The sequence below is a fragment of the Urocitellus parryii genome, chromosome 4 (genome assembly GCF_045843805.1).
Source record: "Urocitellus parryii isolate mUroPar1 chromosome 4, mUroPar1.hap1, whole genome shotgun sequence".
Lineage (NCBI taxonomy): Eukaryota > Metazoa > Chordata > Mammalia > Rodentia > Sciuridae > Urocitellus > Urocitellus parryii.
Window position 1 is genome coordinate 116,254,715 of NC_135534.1, and position 23,295 is coordinate 116,278,009.

At 33.6% G+C, this 23,295-nt stretch overlaps 1 protein-coding gene across 1 annotated transcript in view; it reads right to left on the reverse strand.

The window, feature by feature from the left end:
• The window catches only part of Arhgap32 (Rho GTPase activating protein 32), a 227,475-nt gene that overhangs the window by 112,876 nt on the left and 91,304 nt on the right, over nucleotides 1–23,295 (reverse strand). The window contains exons 3-5 of the mRNA XM_026392440.2: nucleotides 10,026–10,117; nucleotides 9,459–9,500; nucleotides 9,013–9,097 (exon numbers count right to left, since the gene is read on the reverse strand). Of these exons, the coding sequence (XP_026248225.2) occupies nucleotides 9,013–9,097; nucleotides 9,459–9,500; nucleotides 10,026–10,117 (219 nt within the window). The remainder of the gene's footprint in view (nucleotides 1–9,012; nucleotides 9,098–9,458; nucleotides 9,501–10,025; nucleotides 10,118–23,295) is intronic.

Consider the following 23,295-nt stretch of genomic DNA (forward strand, 5'->3'; position numbering starts at 1 on the left):
TCCCCCTTTCTTTCTGAAAAGCATTTTATAATATGTGAATAAATCTCTATTTTCTGGATAATAAAAACACTATACCAGGAAGAAGTTCAATAAAGAACAAATACAGCTGGGCTCAATGGTGCACACCTATAATCCCAGCAGTTCAGGAGGCTGAGGCAGGAGAATCACGAGATCCAGGGAAGCCCTAGCAACTTAGTGAGACCCTGTCTCAAAATTAAAAAAAAAAATTAAAGGCTAGAGATATGGCTCAGTGGTTAAGTGTCCCCTCTGTTTAACCCCTGATACAAGGGAGGAGGAGGGGGAGGGGGAGGGGGAGGGGGAGGGGGAGGGGGAGGAGGAGGAGAAGATGATGATTTAATTTTAAGAATATATTTTGCATAACTTATAACCCTTAAGCCTGAAAAAGCAACACTGAAGAGATAATCTTTTTTATAAAAATTAAAATTTTATTGAGATAAAGAACAAAATTTTAGTAACTAGAGTATGGTATTTTGTGCTTACATTGAAATTGTGATGTCAATTCATTTAAATTCACATATAAAAGCAATGTTTAAATGAAAGTACCATCACAAATTTCTGTACTTCTCTCGGTTGGTCTTCCTCTTCTATCTCTTTATTTAGAACTTGGGAAAAAAACTTACACGAGTATAAGTAAATAAGCTAAAAAGAAGAAGAAGAAGGAGAAGGAGGAGGAGGAGGAGGAGGAGAAGAAAATTTAAATTGTTTAAGGGTAGTGAGTTACTCCTATTAAGTTTGTTAAGCTCTATGTATCAAAACCATATAATGGGTTAGGGGCTGACAAATCAGTATAATAGAACAGAGTACAAAATTATATGCATTTATATGTGATATTTAGTTCATAATAAATATTAATCTTCAAAAATTAGTCATGGAAAATAAGATTAGGATGAATAGCTACATTTTGACATAAGAAAGCTTGATGCTTGCTTCTTAACAAATTTGAAGAGATAATCTTAATATAAATAATAAAAATTGACCTAAGGAGACAAGACAGAGCCCAACTATACCAATGATCAAATCATAAGCTGAAATGGTAAAGATTAAATTCCCAATTAAGAATCAGGCCCCAAAGGGTTTAACAGAAAAATTCTACTAAACCTTCAAAGAACAGGTAATTATAATTTTTACAGACTATTCCAGAATTTTTGTTTAAAGAAGAAAAGAAAAGACAGAACAGGACAGGACAGGACAGGACAGGAAAGGAAAGGAAAAGAAGGAAGACGCAGTGAAAACTCTAAACTCAGGTTAGTAGACAAATACAGCATATAGATCAGTATCACTACACAGTTGCAACAATTAAAAAATCTTAGTAAAAAAATAAATTTATTTCTAATGCACATATCATAGGAGAATGTGTTGAAGGGATATAAAGATCTAACAACAGATTGTAACAATCTATTCTCCATAACAAGAGCAATTCTTTTATTTGTACTAATTTTCTCCCCCAAACAAGTTTAATTTTGTTCCAGCCCCAAACTAGGGGAAGAGCTTAAATCTTTAGAAATTCTCAAAACAAGAGCTGGGGATATAGTTCAGTTGGTAGTGTGCTTGCCTTGCATGTACAAGATCCTGAGTTCAATCCCCAGCACCAAAAAAAAAAAAAAAAAAAAATCTCAAAAGCCATTAAAAAGTTAAGCACCCTTCCCCTTAGCTGAACTGATATATACATATTAAACTCACAACAGAGTCAAAAACAGGAACCTTAGGGACTCTGTCCTTGAAGGAAGTATTGGTGCAAGAACAAAGTCTCCCTGCAAAACCTGTCAACGGTGCTTCGCCAACTGCGGACTGACACAAGAGATGAACATTCTAACCGTATCATGAACAGTGTTCGACAAGCTAAGTTAGCTGTGCAGAGTTGATGTACTTGATGGCTGCTCCTGGTATATTCTGAGGAATGTGTACTAATTTTTAAAGATAACTTATTCATGCTCCATGGAAATTGAAGAACAACTGTCTCCTCCATGCGCTATTATATTCTTTTTCCTCTTCACTATGTCACAACCTCAGAGATCACAATTCATCACAATCTCAGCTAGAAGAAACAGAAGCTGTTACCTAGTATTCCTGTCTAGTCTAGAAATGCAGTGCATTTTCAGCGGGAAGATAAGGAAACAAGATCAAGACTGACTGACCATCTCCCCAGTGGTCAAAATGGCATAATGAGAATATACTACCTACCATCACCATTTCCCCTCAGCATAATACCACCACCTCACACCACATTTTAACACAGAAGGTCCTTAACTGAGATTTTCAACAGGATAGTCAGATGATTTGCCTGAGTTCACTACTAGAGAGTAGGTGAAATAGGATTTGAACACATTTGTTGTGTTGCCAGTCTCCCCTAAAAAAATATACACAGGCTTGAGAATCATTATCAGGTATTAAGTTAAAAAAAAAAAAGACAGGCTTTGGGGTACTTTAGAGACTGACTGCATGTTTTCAAATTCCAGCTCTTCTATATTTATCTGTGTGACCCTTCCTGGCTCTCTTCATCACTCAAATATCCATCTTTCTAAAATGAGGGGTTAGAGACTTTGAGATCTTTATAAGGCACAATCATGCTTTGCTTTTTTCAAATGGATGATCTGTTGACTAACACATATTAGCCAATCCAGCTTCCCCGATAAATACGAAAATGATAATCTTTGCTATATATTAAATGTGGATATACATGTATATATGTTTCAAGCCTTTAGTCTGTTGGTTTATTTAGTCCTGAAGAGAGAAAAAACTGCAAAAATAATGATAACTTAAACAAAAAAATGAGCAAAGGATGTAACAGGCCACTAACAAAAAGAGTAAGACAAATGGTCTATAAACATAAAATGATGTTTCACTCATAACTAAATTAAAATAAGATGTCATATTTCACATATTATATGGACAAAAATAAGATGAACAACACCTATTACTGAAAAGAATGTAAAGAAAGATACTATCTCACTGAACTGCATACAGTAGTCTTCCTCTCTTGTCTGAGGTTTTACTTTCCACAGTTTCATTTCAAATTTCCCCATGGTCTACTAAGTTCCAAAAATATTAACTGGAAAATTCCAGATATAAACAATTCTTAAGTTTTAAATTGCATGACATTCTGAATAATGCAATAAAATCTCACGCTGTCCTGCCCACCCATAATGTGAATCATTCCTTTGTGTAGCATATTCACACTATATAGGGTACCCACCCATTAGTCACTTAGTAGCTGTCAGTTATCAGATCAACTGTCATGGTATGGCATTGCCTGTGTTTTAGTAATTCTTATTTTTCCCTTATAATGGCCACAAAGCACAAGAGTAGTGGTGCTGGTAATTTTATTACAGCATATTGCTGTAATTGTGTTTTATTTTTATTTTAAATATTCTACTATTAGTTGTTATTAATCTCTTACTGTGCCTAAATTCTACATTAAACCTTATCATAGGCATAATGTTTTACCAGAGATTAAGAATCAACTGTGGAGTGCTAGGATTTGTTTCTCAGCCCTTGAATGCAAATGTCCAAGATTAAACATTACCCTGGTACAGAAGTACATGTGGCAGACAGAAACGATATTTAGGGCAAGTTTATTATCAGGAGAGGGAAAGGCAAAAGAAAATGAGATTCACCCTGAAGGAGGATGAGGTGATCAGCTAGGGGCCAAAATGCATCAAAATGTTTAAGCTTTCTGCTTTTGTCAATATAGGGGGATGGGAATTTTCAGCAGTAAGGTGTTTTAGTAATCCTTACAATTCTTTGTATACCTGCTGCCTGTTTGGGGGAAGTCATATGACTATACAGTGTTAAAATTGAGGGCATGCACCTGCATACTTGGGTAATTTTGCCTTTCCTGGCCTACTTGCCACCAGTGGGCAGTCAAATAATGGTCAAATGAACATAAGAGAATCTTGTGGGTATATGTATGACTTTGGGAACATGCTTTGTGCCCATAAATCTACAAGACCATGTTAGATTTCTTTTTGGAATGTGGAAGAAGACTGGTACTTCTGGGTCAATTCCCAGTTAGGGACCGTTTTTACAGTTTCTTCCCCTATATGCTCCCCACCTTCTCTCATTCCTGCTCATCTCTAGATGACTACTTAAACAAATATATAGGAAAAAACACAGTATATACAGAGTTCTGTACTTTCCATACATCCACTGGGAGTCTTAGAACATATTCCCAGTGGATAACAGGAACTACTGGATTAATAGTAATAGTAAATAAAATCCTTAACAACAAATGTCAACAATTTAAATGTACATACTCTCCAACCCAGAAACTCTCTGACAAGATTTTATTTAATAGATACAGTCATATCAATAAAACCTGGGATATTTAGCAACAGGGAACTAATTAAATTAGTACAATAAAAAATGAAATACCAGGTAGTATGAAAAAAGAGGTAATTCCAAATTACTGAAATGACAAAATATACACAAGATATAATTTCAGCAAGTTTTAGGGCTTGTATACAGAATTTCAGCCATATTTTTTGAAGGATATAGCTAAATACATAGTATTACTAGAGCTATATCTATAGATTATGCTATATATTTTGAAAATATATCATCCCACAATTAGTGCTTTATAGTAAATACTCCTAATACAAGAAACATATATTCTTATTATACAAGAGCAAATTTTAAATGATGAAATGATAAAAGAACATTTTTAAAGCCAATTGTGTCTATTTTTAAATATGAATTTATTCATCCATTCATCTCATTCATTCAACAAATATTTACTGAATTACTTTTAAGTGTGGCACTGTCCTAGATGGAGGAGGAGAGAATAAATAATAAAATATTTAACAAGCTAAATGGTATAAGAAAGGCATGGGAGGAAATGAAGAGTCCTGTGATGAAGTTCTTTAGTAGGAAAGGTGCCTCTAAAAAGATAGCACTGGAACAAATATTTTTAAAAGAGAAGCAGAAAGACATGTGGCTATACAGGGGGGAGCTTTCCAAGCAAAGAAAATAAAGTACAAAATACCTAAAGAGAGGGTCTACACATGGAGGAATTGCAAAGAGGCCAGGGAGTTGGAGATTCTGCCTGAGGGGTGAGGAAGAGATAAAGTTGGAAAGGTAAGGCTCTTACAAATCCTGGTTGGAATTTTTAAGAAATTTGGCTTTTATTTTGAGTAAAATGAAAAATAACTTTTTGAAAAAGTGGCACGGTCTGATTTTCATTTGAAAAGAATCATTCTTGGTGCTATACCAACTATAGAACGCTATTGAAACAATCCTTCCAAAATGAAAATACCTTGTTCTAAAATGATAATAGAAAGGAGTTAGGTAGCCGTGATCAGACCCTGAATATACCTTAAAGACAGGGACAAAAAATATGCTGAGGGCTTGGATTTGAGGACTGATGTGTTAGTCAGCTTTTCATCACTATGACTGAGATGATACCTGACAAAAATAGCTTACAGGAGAAAAGATTTATTTTGGCTCACAGTTTCAGAGGATTTGGTCCCTACATGACTGGCTGGCTCCATGGGAGAAACATCACAGCAGAAGGGCATGGCAGAGAAAAGCTGCTTACTAGCACATGGCAGCCAGAAAGCAGAGAGAAAGAGAAAGAGGAAAGGAGAAGATTAACCCTTCCAGGGCATGCCCCCATGACCTACTTCCTCTGTCCCACTTTCCAGTAGTCTATTCAGCTATCACTGATTAACCTGCTGATGAAGTCAGAGCCTGACAGGATCAGAGCCCTTATGATCTAAACATTGTTTAAAGCCCCACCTCTGAAATTCACTGCACTGGAGAACATGCTTTCAACAAATTAACTTTTGGGGCACATTTCAGATTTAAATCATAATGATTGACAAAAAAAAATGTTCAAGTTCCTTGGCTAGCCTCATGAGGTGAAAGGATAAGGTTGCAATGCAAAAAGAAGGAGGATAGCAGGAGGAACAGATCTGGGAGGACACTGTTCCAGGCATGCTAAGTTTGCGATGCTTATTAGGCAACCAAGGAAAGATGCAAGGATGCTGGCTGGATATACAAGATAAGAATTCAAAGAGGAGGTCAAGAAAATGCTCTTTGTATGTTGCATAGCAATGACAGTACTGACCCCAAATACTTACTATCTGATTTTTTAAAATAAGAAATGCTAGCTTTTAGTCTAAATAAAATTGTTGATTGGAATTTCTAAAATTTAGGATTAAGAATTTTTTTACTTTATAACTAAAACCCTTAATTTTAAAGATTATTTTTTCTATATTTTTATAGACTATATTTAATAGTTATTGGCATTTCTGTCATACTACAGCATGATAGCCAACTGCAATGGAAAATTTTTATGATCTGAGAAAAAGAAAGAACTATGAATATAAAGAAATCTGTAAGTTTAAGAGAAATTCCTAAGATAAAGAGTTAAAACCAAGACAAAGTTTATGAATGAAAAATGTCCCAGGGCTGGGGATTTAGCTCAGCAGCAGAGTGCTTGTCTAGAATGCATAAAGACCTGAGTTGAATCCTCAGCACCAAGGGAAAAAAAAATGTCCCAGAATTAGGACATATAGGACATATTAAAAGGCAACAACTGAGTTGGCCAGCTGACAGCATGAATAATCTACTGGTATATAACCAAGCTTCCCAAGAAAAGAATAATGACCTATTCTAAACATATATTATGAAGTTTTCTTACTTGTTTTCTCCTCAGAATGTTATTTCCAATCTTGTATGGAAAATAAGTAGGTGATAAATGATTCATTTCCACAAATAAGTTTGGAATCAAACATGCTAGGATTTATCTATAGTACGAAATGTAAAGAATATGAACTGTTACATGAACTTTATTTTAACTACTTGTACTAGATAAAATATAGAATTGTTTGGAGGGTAGTATTACTGTTTTTGCTTTTTCTGAAATGGCATCCAATCAGGCCATAAAATATAAAATCATATGTTAGCTAAAGCAAAAATTGCAACCAAAATAAAGAAATATAAACATGTAAATCAAGCCAGGTTGTTCTTACAATTCTTTTACTAAACAATTCAGTTCATAGAAACTAGTGGTTTCTTCTTGATGGAATCTGACATAGGCTAAACCCAACCAGAAGCAGAAGGCAACAGAATTGGAATATGTGGTATGGAGAGGCCAAACTCCAAATACAGAGCAGATGGCAGGGCAAAACTGGCTGGAGAGTGGATTTCTCAGGAGATTTGTGCCAGGGTATGGCCAAGACAGAAGATTCTGTGGTGAAGTGGCAAGGAGCAGCTGGGCTAGTTTCCTGTGAACTACTACTCCCATACTCCAGAAGCCTCCTATTCAGTCAACACAATCCTGAAATATCTCACTCACATGTCTCATTTTGGAGGGTCGCAAACTGAGTTTGTGTCAGGTCTTTCATGTCTTTTGCCCAAGAAACTGTAGTAATTTTTTAAAAGTAGAAGTGAGTATAGAGGGAAAAGTGAAAAATAATTACATATCTGTTCACTGGAAGCATACCTGATGTACTCCCCCATAAGATTAAGATGACTGAGCCATAATAATAAGCATTTAATACAGTCTCAGAAGACAGCCAAACCCCATTCAGAATGTCTATTTTCTTCCCACAATTTCAACATAATAAACACAATAATGCAGATCCTTTAATCATAAAACAATGAAAGTTTTAGAAATACATTGTATAGTACAACCTCATTCATCAGGAAAAAAAAAAAAAGTAAATGAAACACAGAAAGGCTAAGTTGCTTGCCCAAAGTCACAAATTTCCTAAGAAGCACAATGATGGTCTCTAGAACTTCTTGCTATGTTTATTGCTTCCAAAAGAGCTCATTCAACCTTGTAAAGATTTAAAAAACACAAGCAAAGCAAATTTACTAGGAAATAAATTACATAAATTGTGAGCTGTATAAACTAAAACACTCAAATATTTAAATCACAAAAATGAAAAATATATTCATAAGCATTTTCTTAATTAGCCCAAACTTAACACATTTATCATTATAACAACCATCTCAAGAATATACACATTAAAAAAACTACTTTTTTGAGTAGTAAATTATAAATCTCTAATGCCTTTTTAAACTGTCAATTTATCTGAAATAGTCCTGCATTTCATAAATCCTGTAAAACAAAATCCATCTAATTTGTTAATGAAATAAAATCACAAAAAAATAGCATACTGTAATTACTTGTAAGTTTCCATTTGGAAAGAGTTAGGGAAACTGGCAGAAGGTGAAAACAAACCTTTCTATAATGTGTAGAAATCATGGTTTTTTCCTATTAGCGTATTTTGAAAAACAAAAATAAGACAAAGAATGGCTTTTGTTCCCCTAAGCAAATATAATTTTTAAAGTAACCACAATTTGCCTAGTTTTTAAATTTTCTCATAATTTTTCACATTAAGATATCAATGACTTATAATAAGCAAAGTATTTAGCTTGATGGATACCAATGATTTAGATTCTATAATTTCATGTAAATATAAAGGTTAAGAATAGATGAGGCACTTTTGAAAATGAAAAATCAATTAATGTACTTTTTGCCCTATATCAAAATTTAGAGAAAAGATAATATTAGCAAAATTATACCATTTCAGAATGGAAAATTACTACATAAACCTATGAGCATATGGACATGCTACAAGATTAAACAAAGAAAAAAAACAAGGAAGAAAGGATTGATTTTCCTTAACTGATACATGTTATTGTGACAGTTCATATTCTGTGTTAACTTGACATCAAGAATTAGTTAACATAGGAAAGGTAGCAGAATACAACAGCCACTAATAGGGCAGTATATAAAAATGTGGATGTGTAACCGATGTGATTCTGCAATCTGTATTTGGGGTAAAAATGGGAGTTCATAACACACTTGATTCTAATGTATGAAATATGAGATGTCAAGAGCTTTGTAATGTTGTGAACAACCAATAAAAAAAAAGAATTAGTCAACAGAACAGAATCAATAAGACATCATTAGAAAAACTTTCAAAGTATCAACTATATCAGTTATCCTAATTCACAATGTAAGAAATATTTCAAATATACCTGTATGCTGCCAAATTCAACATTCTCATAATGGAAATGTGCACATTCAGCCATCTTCGGAAAGTGACCCTTAGTGAAGGGTAACCTGAAGTACATGAAAATAAATATGAAATAAGATAGTGGGAGAGTCAAAATTACCAAGTCTCGGGAACACACAATAGGTTAAAGAGTTCATGCAAGCAAAAATAATAAGTACATGCATATGAGCCATATGTATCCATACAAATCTTCTCAGAGAGACATCGATCAAAAAATATTACATTTAGCACACAGATCTAAACCAAAAATTAAAAATGAAAAATAAATCACTATCCTCTCCTAATCTTGATCCAAGTCAGTGACTACAGAAAAACTACTTTAGGTGAATATTATTCAAACTAACTGTGAGCTGTCAGCTTCTAACCAGAAGCAGCATTCACAACATCAAGTACACAACTGGATTTTACCTGTGAATGTTGTCACAGCCCATCAGTCCTGGAGTAGTAGACCTGAATGCAGAATGAACAATTTTATCCTGATCTTTCCTCTACTTATACATGAAGCATAGCTAGCTACCTAACCTTCCTTTACCAAGTAAAAAGTAGTTTCTCTCTTTAAAGATGCATGGGAAAGATTCAGGTATTTCACTGAACAGCCAACTAGTGGCATCTATCAGGCAAACGTGACATCTAGTGATCTAATAACTCGAACAGAGCTGACTTTTCTAAATGAATGACCACATAAATTAAAGGTACCAACAAAGGGCATGCCTGGATTGTTGCTATTAAACAAATTCAACCTAATAGACAATGACATTTCAAGATCAAAAATACAACATATTTTTAGAAAAGCAGATAATCTGCAAGCCTATTTCCATTAATTGTTGAGTCACAATTTAAGGCTTAACAGTATAATTTAACACATGCATAGTAAGAGCTTATTTATAGAAATCTAAATAAAAGCTTTAACAGAATTACAGAACTGACTTCCATTTATAGGAATGCATTTAGAACCCACTCCAAAGTTATACTTACTTTTTCACGTGTTTAACTTTCATACTCGCTGTATTACCACATGTTTTAAGAGTAAGATCTCCAGGAATCTCTGGAACATCTGCTCCTCGTGCCTTCAAAAAATAAAGACAAAAACTTATGAGGATTCCTTTAGTATTGATACTTTTTAAAAAATGGATTGTAGTTAATTTTAGTGGCTCTGCTCACTTTATATTTATAGAAATATACTGTAGCTTCATAATCTCTTCTTAAAATTACAATTTTCCTGGGTTTTAATTACTAGCAATTAGAGAAATGCAAATCAAAATCACTCTAATATTTCATCTCACTTCAGTCAGAATGGCAGCTATTATGCATACAAACAACAATAAGTGTTAGCGAGGATGTGTGGGAAAAGGTACACTCATACACTACTGGTGGGACTGCAAGTTGGTGCAGCCAATATGGAAAGCTGTACAGAGATTTCTTGGAAATTTGGGAATGGAACCACCATTTGACCCAGCTATCCCTCTCCTTGGTCTATACCCAAAGGACTTAAAAACAGCATACTACAGGGACACAGCCATATCAATGTTTATAGCAGCACAATTCACAATAGCTCAACTGTGGAACCAACCTAGATGCCCTTCAATAGATGAATGGATTAAAAAATGTGGCATATATACACAATGGAATATTACTCAGCAATAAAAGAGAATAAAATCATGGCATTTGTAGGTAAACGGATGGAGTTAGAGAAGAAAACACTAAGTGAAGTTAGCCAATCCCCCCAAAACAAATGCTGAATGTTTTCCTTGATATAAGGAGGCTGATTCATAGTTGAATAGGGAGTGAGAGCATGGGAGGAATAGATGAACTCTGGATAGGGCAGAGGGGTTGGAGGGGAAGGGAGGCGGCATGGGGTTATTAATGATGGTGGAATGTGATGATCATTATTACCCAAAGTACAGCTATTAAGACATGAATTGGTGTGAATAACTGTGTAAACAACCAGAGATATGAAAAATTGTGCTCTCTATGTGTAATAAGAATTATAATGTATTCTGCTATCATATATAAACAAAAAATTTTTCTTTAAAAGGTGAGAGAGAGAGAGAGAGAGAGAGAGAGAGAGAGAGACAGAGAGAAAGAGAGAGAGAGAGAGAGAGACAGAGAGACAGAGAGAATGTGTGTATGTGTGTAATAAAGACACACAGATGGAGACCTGGTGCATACCAGGCAAGCATTCTACCACTGAGTTACATCCCAAACCCAAAAACAATTTTTGGGAAAAAATAAATAACCAAACTAATTTGAATAAGCATTTTTTTTAAAAAAGAAAACTTTTCAAAGATATGAGGCAGCAATTATGAACTTATATAAATTAACCCTTGCTTTCACAATAGAGTACATCTGATTTTTGTTTTTAAGGGGTTTTTTTTTTCCTTAGCAAATTTATCTATTTAAGAGTTGATAGTTCATGATTTAATCCTTCTTAGAAGTCTTTTATTCTTTTAGAGGTCTTCCAATGAAAAAGAATATGTACTATATTGTTTAGCGATGAAATAAAATTCTATCTCACATTTTCCATGTAGATTACATTGGACCTTTTTATAAATATAAAATAGGATCTTGTATTATCTTTCTTTTGTCTAAGAACGTTTTTTTAAATACCCTTAGGTATTATTATTTCATCAGTACTCACCATCATTCATTGATTATTCTCCACCATGCTAAAAACATTTTAAAAGACTAAAATAAAAAATATTTAAAAGAAAAAGGAAAATTGAGGAATCACCTAGAAGAGATTGGCAAACTTTCTCTTGAAGGCAGCTGACAAATATTTTAGGCTGTGGGCCACACTATACCTACCATTCTTCAACTCTGCTATAGTGGCACAAAAGCAACCACACAAAAATGACCAAAGATGGCCACACTCCAATACAGCATGGTAGGAAGCAAATGAGATTTGCTGACCTCTGACCTACAAGGCTAATCCCATAGTGAAATAATTCATCACCCAGCTTTTATATTATGTTGCCCAATACGTTGTATCTTTCAAGAAAGTATTTTTTAAAGCTAGGACAGAACCTTTGTAGTCTGCATTTTAATTTCATTGATTATACTAATTCCATAGTTTTCGTTTTCTACTCAAAATAGAAAAGAGAAGAAAACTGACAAAAAAAAAAAAGATTTCACAATGATTAGAAACATCAAAAGATGGATGCCAAAACAGCACTGTAGACTACCAGTGTTGTTTAAAGTGACATGACATTTCTGACTAATGATAATATCCTAAAAGAAAATAATGAGTTAAGAATCAATAAGTATACAATGTATTTCTAAAGAAAAAATAAATATGGTATTTTCTCCAGTTAGTCAACTGAAAGGACTTTTTCATGTAATATTATGAAACAACAACTTGGATCACCTTTTTGGTTTTTTGTTTGTTTTAAAAAAATATCATGCAATACCATTTCATCATTTGTGAATGTTTGCATACCAAAATTTATTTGACATAGGAGGCTTGCTATGCTTAAATTACTATCAAAATTTCTAATGAGTTGATTTTTTTACTACTTATGCTATAAGTTACTCATGAAAGTCAACTACTATGAAAGAATAAAAAAGCCCCACTGGACTGGGTTGGTAAACAGTGATGACTCTATTTGGTAGACTAAAAATTAAAACATTAACTTTCATTTTTTTTTTTTTTGAGAGAGAGAGAGAGAGAGAGAATTTTTTAATATTTATTTTTTAGTTTTTGGCGGACACAATAACTTTGTTTGTATGTGGTGCTGAGGATCGAACCCGGGCTGCACGCATGCCAGGAAAGCGCGCTACCGCTTGAGCCATCCCCAGCCCCTTAAAACATTAACTTTCATTTGAAAATAAGCTGCTTATGCTGAAAAAACCAGGGTCCCTAATACATGAGATTTGCTGACCTCAAGGGAGGACCTCAAGGGAGAATAAGAAACCTGTCCAGCCTATATGTAATCCAACTGAGGTAAATATATCATGGACTATACACCTGCAACCACAACTAACTGGACTGTAGTAGAAATACAACCCAAAGGTCAATCAACAGGCTGTGCAAAGGGACCTGACAGGGAAACTCTGACTAAGACAAAATGATGATAACTAGGAAAACAGACCAAATAATAGTCCAGGAGGCTTTTAGAGGATCCAGAAAATATTTTTGAACAACAATTCAACCCATCTATTAGTAGGTATGTTTTGTCCATAATATTTTTTCTTAGCCCAGGATGTTACAAGAACATCCTAGCCACTGAGTATATATATTTTTGTGGCTAAATAAATATAGTCCACTTTAACATAACAAAGTTATATCATTTATTCTTTTAAGATTAAAAAAATAAAATTAAAAGGAAATATAGTCTTCTATTACTCAATCACCTAATAAACTAATATTTTCCCCTACATACTTAAAACTATCTTAAGTTTCTACTGAAAGCCATAGTTTAAGTCATTTTATTCTGTTATTCCCAAAGATTAAAAGTCATCATTGAGAAAATAGTTCATTAAGTGATATTTATGCATAGAAAAATATGCAATTTCACCTATTTATTCATTTCATAATCATTATTTAGTTTTGCTTCCAAAATAGAATTTGTAATATCAGCCACACAGAAGCCGCACCATTCATCAATAGAAAAAAAGACAAAAGAAAGCAATCAGCCACACATTAAACACATTGAAGCATAAGTCATTTACATTTAACTCCCCACTTATCTATATCCAGCAATAAAATGATTTCCTTTGATATCACCTTTAAATTATAAATATCAGACACATAGGATATGCTGGAGAAAGCTTAAGGGAATTAACAGATGAAATGATTTTTGTTTCCTCGCCTTTCTTTTCATTTACCTTTATATCTTTCTTTTTCACTGTGTAATTCAACTAATATGTTCATTACCCGATCAATACAACTCTATCTATAGAATCTAATTAAAATATATTTACTCCATTTAAGTCTACAACAATAACTATGCCAATTGTTGGTATTTCCCTTGATTAATTTTTCACAGGACTCATCCTTTGTATAGTACATAGGAATACTTTATATTTTCATTCATATCTCTTGCAAATTGTCTTATGTCAATCTCCAAAGATTTTTCCATTCATTAAACAACAAATTCCTTGAACACGGGCCCATGAATTATTAGTATTTAATATTTCACCCCCATTATAACCTTAAAGTATTTAATATTTAACCCCCATTATAACCTTAAAGTTTGGCTCCTTTCAGAAAAAATGGTCAGAAAACTCATTACTATTAACTACACTATAAAAGTAAATACAGATTTTATCTTTCATTTTTAAATTGCTCTGGAAAATAAAAAAATAAATTTCTTCATTTTAATAACTCTATTTTTATGATCTTATCATAAAAATTTTTATGACTAAAACCCTTGTATCTTAATGTACACCAATATAAAGTGCTCCAAAAAGCTTGATTTAATTTATACTGCTACCCACTATATATTAGAGTACCTATTTTCTCTTAATTTCACGAGCACTGAATATTATTAATGTTTATCTTCCTTTGATAAGATTACTTCTTCACCTTTCTTTTATAATTAAGGCAAATGAGTTGAACATAATTTCACACTTTAAGCAGGTATTTTTATTCATTATTTTGCACAATACATTTTATTATATTACATCTGACCTATCACTAAGCCAAAATACTTAAAAGTTGCCATTAAAATTATAAACCTTGCATCGAACGTCTTACACCTTGCTATAATTTGGATATGGTGTGTCCCTCAGAGTTCATGAACTAAAGGGTTGTCCCTAATGTAACAGTATTAAAAGGTGGTGGAACCTTTAAAAAGGTGGCACCTAGTGGAAAGTGATTAAGTCATTGGGAGCACCAACCTCGGAAGGGATTAATGCTCTCTCACAGGAGTAGATTAGGTTTTATGGGACTTGATTAGTTCCCACGAGAATGGGACATCATAAAGTAAGTTAAGCTCTCGTGGTTCTTTTTCTTTTGTACACACTCCTGTCATGTGATCCCATCCACCATATTATGGTACAGCATGAGGTCCTTGCTAGATGTAGATGCCTGAGCTTGGATTGTCAGCCTCCAAAACCATGTGTCAAATTACCCAGTGTCAGGAAATGAAAATGACCAATTATATTATTCTATTGTATACATCTATGAATAGTAACAACAAATCCTACTATTATAACATACCAATAAAAATTTTAAAAAACAAAGTACTCAGTATCTCAGGTATTTTATTAGAGCAATACAAAACAGACTGACACATCTCCTGATTGCAAGACTTACTATAAAACTATACTAATTAAGACAATGTAGTACTGAATAAAGGATAAATAAATAATATAAATATACATTAAACAATAGAGATGAATAAATTATGATATATTTATGCAACAGAGTTTTTTACTTGGAGAAATGCTAATTCTGAATACATTCAACAACATGAATAAATCTATTATAGTGCATGAAGAACAAAGGGCCTGCAGTGTCATCTACTTGGGTGGTTAAGGTAGAAGGATCACTTGACTCCAGGAGTTCAAGGCCAGCCCAGTCAACCCAGCACGACCACATTACCCCCCCCAAAAAAAATGTGTATATGTGTACACAAACACACACACACATATATGTATGTATATATACATATACATACATATATATACACGCATATATTTATGTATATATATATGTATCTATCATGATGATGATGATGACAAAAACAGAGGGGAAAATTTTCATAATCTCATATTATTACATTTATGCAAAATTCAAGAATAGGATGGGCTGGGATAGTTTTTTGGTTGAGTGTTTGCCTAGCATACACAAGATCTTGGGTTTGATTCCCAGAAATACAAAAAACAAAAAAGAAAAAGAAGACAATGATGACGATGAAGGAGAAGGGGGAGGAGAAGGAAAAAGAGGACGAGGAGGAGAAGAATAGGTAAATTATTCCACAAAGAAGAACAGTGTTACATCCAACTAGTGAGAGTATAAGGAAAACCTTATCGACTGCTAAACAATGTTTTATATCTTCGTGTGGGTAGTAGTATATAGGTCATCAAGAAGTAGGCGAAGATTAGTTCACTTACTTTACTGGGGGGGAAAAGTATGTTTTCTAACCTATTTTATTACCAGGTATCCCCAGGTGTCAAAACCACCAAAGATTATGTACCAACTAGTACTAGCCTAAAATCTCCACTTAAAACAAGCAGAAAAGGGCTGGGACATGGCTCAGTGCTAGAGTGCTTGCCTACCATGTGCAAGGACCTGGGTCCAAACCCCAGAACCACAAGAAAAAGAAAAGCTGTATACAATGTATAAGCCAACTGTTGAAAACACTAAGGTTCAATCTGAATACAGAGAAGACATGAGAGACCATGTGCCTTAGAAGAAAATAAATGCCATTAAGTCAGCTCCATGTTTACCCAAGCTGTTGGTTAACAAGAACCTCCAACTATAGCCAAGGACCGTAATCCAAAAAGAAAGCAATTGAAAGTATAGCCTCCACTGGAATCCAGGCTACACTTTAAAACTCTACAGAACTTAGGACTAGGCTATAAAGGATACCCCCACAGAAGTGAAGCGAACAAAACTATTTATATAAAAATTAACCTCAAATAACTTTCCATTCCTTATACACAAGAATATTATGGTCTGAGATTAATCAATACAGATTATAGATTATAAACTATAGAATATAGGTTATGAGATATTAATAAGTAGGATAATAGAATTATGTGGTGTTACAGAAAATAATGTTAAGCTCTTTCTAAGATGTTAAAAATTATTTTTTTGGACTTCATATGCTCACAAATGTGCTTGTCTGTTTTCGCTCTGCTAACTGCTCTTTAAGCCCTTGTATCCTGCTTGCTTGCTTGCACCTACATTTTCAAGGATGAGGTTTTTTTTCCCCTTTATAAACCCCATGAAACTTGACCCAGCGCTATTCCTGGCAAAGACAATTCAGGTCCTGCAGGGGAGCAGTCACCAGCTAGCTAAATAAAAAGAACTCTCATTTGGACAAAATTTGGACTGAGAGTGTTTTCTGAGCTATCAGTTAATAATAAAGAAAAGCCTAAGAAATCTAGCCAATAAAAAGCATAATCAAGAAGAAATCCATTAACTAACAAAAGACCCACAAATAACAAAAGTATTGAAACTAGCATAAAAAATGTTGAAACACTTAGTATGTTCAATATACTCATTAATGGGAAAGAGAAAACAAACATAATGAAAAAAGAAAATTATTTTAAAATTAGTGGGATTACTAAAGATGGAAATACAATATCTACAATGATAGTATTAATATGTGTAACTGAAGGCAAAAATGAAAAAAAAAAAAGAGGGTAGGGGAGAATGCCAGGTGCACTGAAGGAAAGAAGGAACACAAAGATATATATTGGGGGAAATAATGGAATTATTATGAATTTCATGAAAATTATAAACACAATGATCCAGAAAACTCAGTAAATTCAAAGTATAATTAACATTTACAAAATCAAACTAATATATATATCATAATCAGATGACTAAAAACCACTTATAAGAGAGAATCTTATTCACATAAAAAAAATTATGGTAAGGGGAATAAAAAGAAGAAGAGATGAACTGAGTTCTTTCAAGTACTTTTCAAAACTTGTCAGCAAAGAATTCTATATCCTGAAAAGTTTATTTCAAAAAGGCTGTTACACTGACTACAACTAAAAACTGGAGGAAAAAAATATGAAATAAAATAAAAACACACAACTACCTGCAAACTCTAAAATAAATAAATCAGATGTGTTGGGGAGCAAAGTCAAACCTTGAAGGAAGGACAGTGTGCTTAATACAAAGACAATGTGTTTCCTAGGTGCCTCCCCCACTATACTATTACTGTTACTATTACGATTACTGGATGCCCCTACCACCACCACCATTACTTTCCAGAATTGACCCAAGGACAGTCTGCAAAGGGATAAGGGTCGCAGACATGGTCAGCAAAATTCTTCGGGGCACTCAACTTTCTGGCCAATGGTCTAAAAAAATGACTTTGAGTGTTAGAAAACAGACAAGAAGGTTTTCCCCTTCTTCTTTTCATCTAGACTAGCACCAGAACAGATTGGAACCAGAACCACAATGTATCAGTGTCTGTGGCCACTCTTCAGAACAGAGAAACAATGAAAGAGGACCCTGTTATATTACTGTAGGGTCAACTATTGGTATTTTTTAATCTTCTCTCATAGACTTGACAAAGCCCAATCAGTAAAAAATATGTACAGTGCAAGAGGGAAAACCCCATCTTTCCAGCCAGAGAAATTCGAAAAGTAACCTTGGGGAGCCAAAGAATGTGTGCAAAATCCCCACCAAGAAAAAGCTTGATAAGACCACAACAAGCAGTATAAAACTGAATGTTGAAACCACTGTGTTAGTCTGTTTTGTTATTATGACAAAATGCCCAAGATAATATAATTTTAAGGAGGAAAGTATTATTTTGCCTCATGATTCCAAAGGTTTCAGTCCATGGCTGATTGGACCTATTGCTTTGGGGCCTGTGGTAGGGGGGAGCATCATGGTAGGAACATATGGTGGAGGAAGCTGCTTACCTCATGATGGCTAGAAAACAAAGAAAGAAAAAACAGGCTGGGGTGTCAATATCCCCTTCAAGGACACAGCCCCTAATGACCTAACTTCCTCCCATTAGGCCACATGTACCTCTTGAAGTTTCTACCACATCTTAACAGTGTCATATGCTAGGAGTTAAACCTTCAACACATTTGCCTTTGGAGGACAATCAACACCCAAACTATAGTACCACCATTTAAAAATATCCAGATGAAACTTCAAATCTGAACCTAACTAGGCTGATGCACAGTAAAACAAAAGTCAATATTCCCCCAAAGTATTTCTATAGAAATCAAAGTCTTACAAAATAATATCAGAATATCCACAACATATTCTGCTGTGGTTTGGATGTGGTGTGTCACACAAGGTTCATGTCTGAGAACTTAGTCCTCAATTTGGTGGTATAGAGGTAGAATGGAACCTTTATGAGGTGGAGTCTAGAGAGAGATCATAGATTGTGGGAGCATCTATAAGCATCCTTAGAAAAGACTGTGGGACCCCAACCTCTTTGGCTTCCTTTGTTAAAAATATCATCTCTTCTCCCACATGTGCACTCACAATTGCCATATGCCATGAGGTAATGCAGTCAAGGGAGAATCCTAGCCAATCTCTGTGTCATGCTATTTAAACCTTTAGCATCCAAAATTGTGAGCTAAATAAACCTCTTTTCTTTTTAAACTTAGCCTGCCTCAGTTATTTCACTATAGTAACAAAAATGGACTAATTCACAATCTAAATTTATTAGCAATAGCAAAAAGAAACAAAAAAAAATGAGCAAATGCCAAAGGAAAAGACAACTGAGAAATGCCAAATTTGAGATAAAACAGATATTGGACTAGTCAGACAAAGATAATGAAAATACAAAGAATGAAATTAAGGCATTTGCAGACAAAGACATCAAACAGATATCATAAACTTGCTGCATTAGGTATTGAAAGAAAAAGAAAGACGAAAATATAATACTCTTAGGAAAAATAAAAACTATACATAAACACCAAATGAAGTTTTTAGAAGTGAAAAATATAAATAAAAATATGGTCATGACTCAACTGCAAAACTGAGCAAAGAAAAGGAGTCTGTGAACCTGACAATAGACAAAATGAAATTATCCATCCAGAAGAACTGACAGTTAAAATTTTCTGAAAGATTTTAAAATATGAGCAGACTTACAAATATCTATGGAACAACAGGAAACAATCTAACATTCATATTTTTGAAGTCTCTAAAAGTGAGAAGAGACACATGGGTACAGGAAAAAACTTCTGAAGAAATAATTCCTAAAAACACAAATTTGTTGAAAGATTATACATATACAGGTTTGAGAATATTAGCAAGAAGAAAATGAACTCAAACATCATAATCAAGCTGTTGAAAATCAAACAAAAAGGAAGTATCATAAAAACATCCAGAAACACAACACATCATATCTACAGAATAGTGAAGACATAAATGATCATGGATTTCACATCACAAACCACGACTAGAAAACAGTAGAGCATCTGTAAAATGCTGAGAGAAAACTGAATTCAGAAAACTAAATCAAGAGAAAATATCCTTCAGAAATGAAGTACATACTCAGAATAAGAAATAGAAGAATCTGTCCTCAGTAGATTGCCTCTAAAAATAAAATACAGGGCTGGGGCTATAGCTCAGTTGGTTGAGCACTTGCCTAGCATGTGTGAGGCACTGGGTTCAATCCTTAGTACCACATAGAAATAAATAAAATAAAGGTATTATGTCCACGTACTATAAAAAAATATTTAAAAAGAAAATACTAAAAGAAGTTCTTTAGGTGCAAAGAAAATAATATTTGGGGTAAAGTAAAACTTGAACCTCTGATATGCAGGAAGAGCAAGAGAAGTGGTAAATAATTAGGTAACTGTAAGAAACTAATAATCTTAAAGCCTTTAAAATATATGTGCTGGTTGAATGCAAAAATTATAACACCACTGATATAAAAAAATAACATAAAAGAGGTAGATAATAGGACTTAGATAGCGGTAAGTTTCTATATTCCACTTTAGGTGTAAAAAATTTTTAAGTAGAATATGAAAAGTTAGCAAATTGACACCACAATATATAAAAAAGATAAAACACCATGACCAAACAGATTATACCAGAAATGCAAGGTTGGTTTCACATCTAACAACAAATCAATGTAGCTTTTCACATTAACCAAAAGGGAAAAAAATAAACATATGTTTATATCTGAAACAGAAAACACAAAAAATTTCAAACACTCTTCCTGAAAAAATAAAAAACTCAGCATACTAAAACAAGGAGAGAACAACCTTAATGTGATTATAAAAAAAAAAAAAAAAATTAAAGGGCCAGGCACAGTGGCTCACACTTGTAATCCCAGTAGCTAGGGAGGCTGAGGCAGGAGGACTGCAAATTCAAAACCAGCCTCAGCAACTTAGCAAGACCCTGATTCAAACAAACAAAATTTTAGAAATGGTCTGAGATGTGGCTCAGTTGTTGAGCAACCCTGGGTTCAATCTCTGGTACCAAAAGAAAAAAGAAAAAAATAATAACACTGAAGTTCTATCATACTTAATGACAGAATACTTAAAAGTTTTGTCTCAATTCAGAAAAAGAGAAGGATGCATATAACTGCCACATCTAACCAACATTACTTTGGAGTGCTTAGCTAACACAATCAGGAAATTGAAAGAAACTAAAGATTAGGCACACATAAAATACAAAAGAAATTACAAACTCATATAATTAAATAATATGTTGAGGTCAGTAAACATAAGGTAATATACAAAAATGAAGTACATTTCTATATGATATCAATAAACAAGCAAAAAATAAAATTTTACAACAAAATCAATTACAACAGAATTGAAGAAAATATCAACTAACAAGAAATATATGTAAAAACAATTTATGAAAGACCTTCCTATGGTCCAAATGTGTGCGCCCCCCCAAAATTCACACAGTGAAACCTAATTCTGAGGTAACGGTTTTTACAAAGAGATGAGGCCTTTAGGAAGTAATCAGATCATAAGCATTCTGCATTCATGAATGCAGTCCTTAAACAAGAGAATTTGGGGATCCCCTTGGCTCCTTCTACCATGTGAGGACACATAAAATGCACCATCTATAAGAAACAGGCCCCATCACACTTCAAATCTGCTAGTACCTGGATCTTGGACTTGCCAGTCTCCTGAACTGTGACCAATAAAGTTTTGTTATTTATAAACTACCTAGTATAAGATATTGTAACAGCAGTCTGAACAAGTAAAATAGACCTATTCACTAAAAATTTCAAGTGTTGTTCAAAAATTTTAAAAACTCTAAATGAACACACACACACACACACACACACACACACACACCTGACTAGCAAGATTGAAAAATGCAATTATGTCAGAGAATCAATTCTCCTTCAAAATTATATACAGATTCATCAGTGAAACTGGCACGCTCATTTTAAAAATTTATATGGAAATGTAGGGGAAAATCACATAAATATATCAAAAGACAGAGCAAAGTTGGAAAACTTTCTCTACCAGATGTCAAGATTTGCTATAAAATAATAATAATTAAGATAGTTGAGTTTTGGCCTAAATCTAGACAAAGGGTCCAATTAAGAGAAAATTCAATATATGGCAATCAATAATGTGGTTATTTAATTTATGAAAAAAGAAATCACTACAGGATTTGTCAGGAAAAAAAGACAGTTATTTCATTAAATGCACTAAGTCAATCGGATTTCTATATGGAAAAAAAAAATGAATCTTGTCCCACCCTCACCTTATACACATCAGATTCAAAGAGAGGTGAAAGGTGAAACTGTTTTTCTAGAAAATACCTTAATAACACTGGGGTACACATAAATTCCTTTGTACACACACACACACAAATACACACACACACAATTTTTATTTAGTTGTTCACAAACCTTTGTTTTTATTTACTTATATGTGGTGCTGAGAATTGAACTCGGTGCGCCTCACACATGCTAGGAAGCACTCTTCCACTGAGCTACAACCCCATATAGATTTCTTAAATATACATACACAAAAAAAAACCATGATCAAAAAAGTATATTAATAAACTGTATTTTACTAAAGCTAAGAATTTTTGTTTATTAAATGAAGTCATTAACCTCATGAAAAGACAAATGAGAGTCTAGAAGAAGAAACTGAAAACACAAATATCAGATGATAGTTTATTTTTAAAAACAAAACTTCTAAAAATCAACTTAAAAAAAAACTGAAAACCCAGCAAAAGAAAAAGGTAAGATCTGAATGAGCACACCTCTAAAGGGAATATTTTAATAGCCATCAAGAATATTAAACAATGCTTGAAGATAAATAACCACCACAGGAACTCCAAACCCAAAATGAAATTCTATTATATACATAACAGAATCCAGACACAAATTGTACATTTTTAGGACACCATATTTAGGAGCATGGTTATCTGTGACAGGAAAGGTATTAATTGGCTAGGAGGCATTAAAGATAGCTTTCTGAATTTCAAGGAAAGTTCTTTGTTTAACTCCTGGTGATGGTCATATAGGAAGAAAACATGAGCAAAATTCAACAAGCTGTACATACAGGATTTGTGACTTCTCTGTATGTAAGGAATACATCTGTAAAAAAGTAAGTGAAAAAATTAAATGAGAAAAAAACACAACAGCATGAGAGTAGAAAATCACAGGCT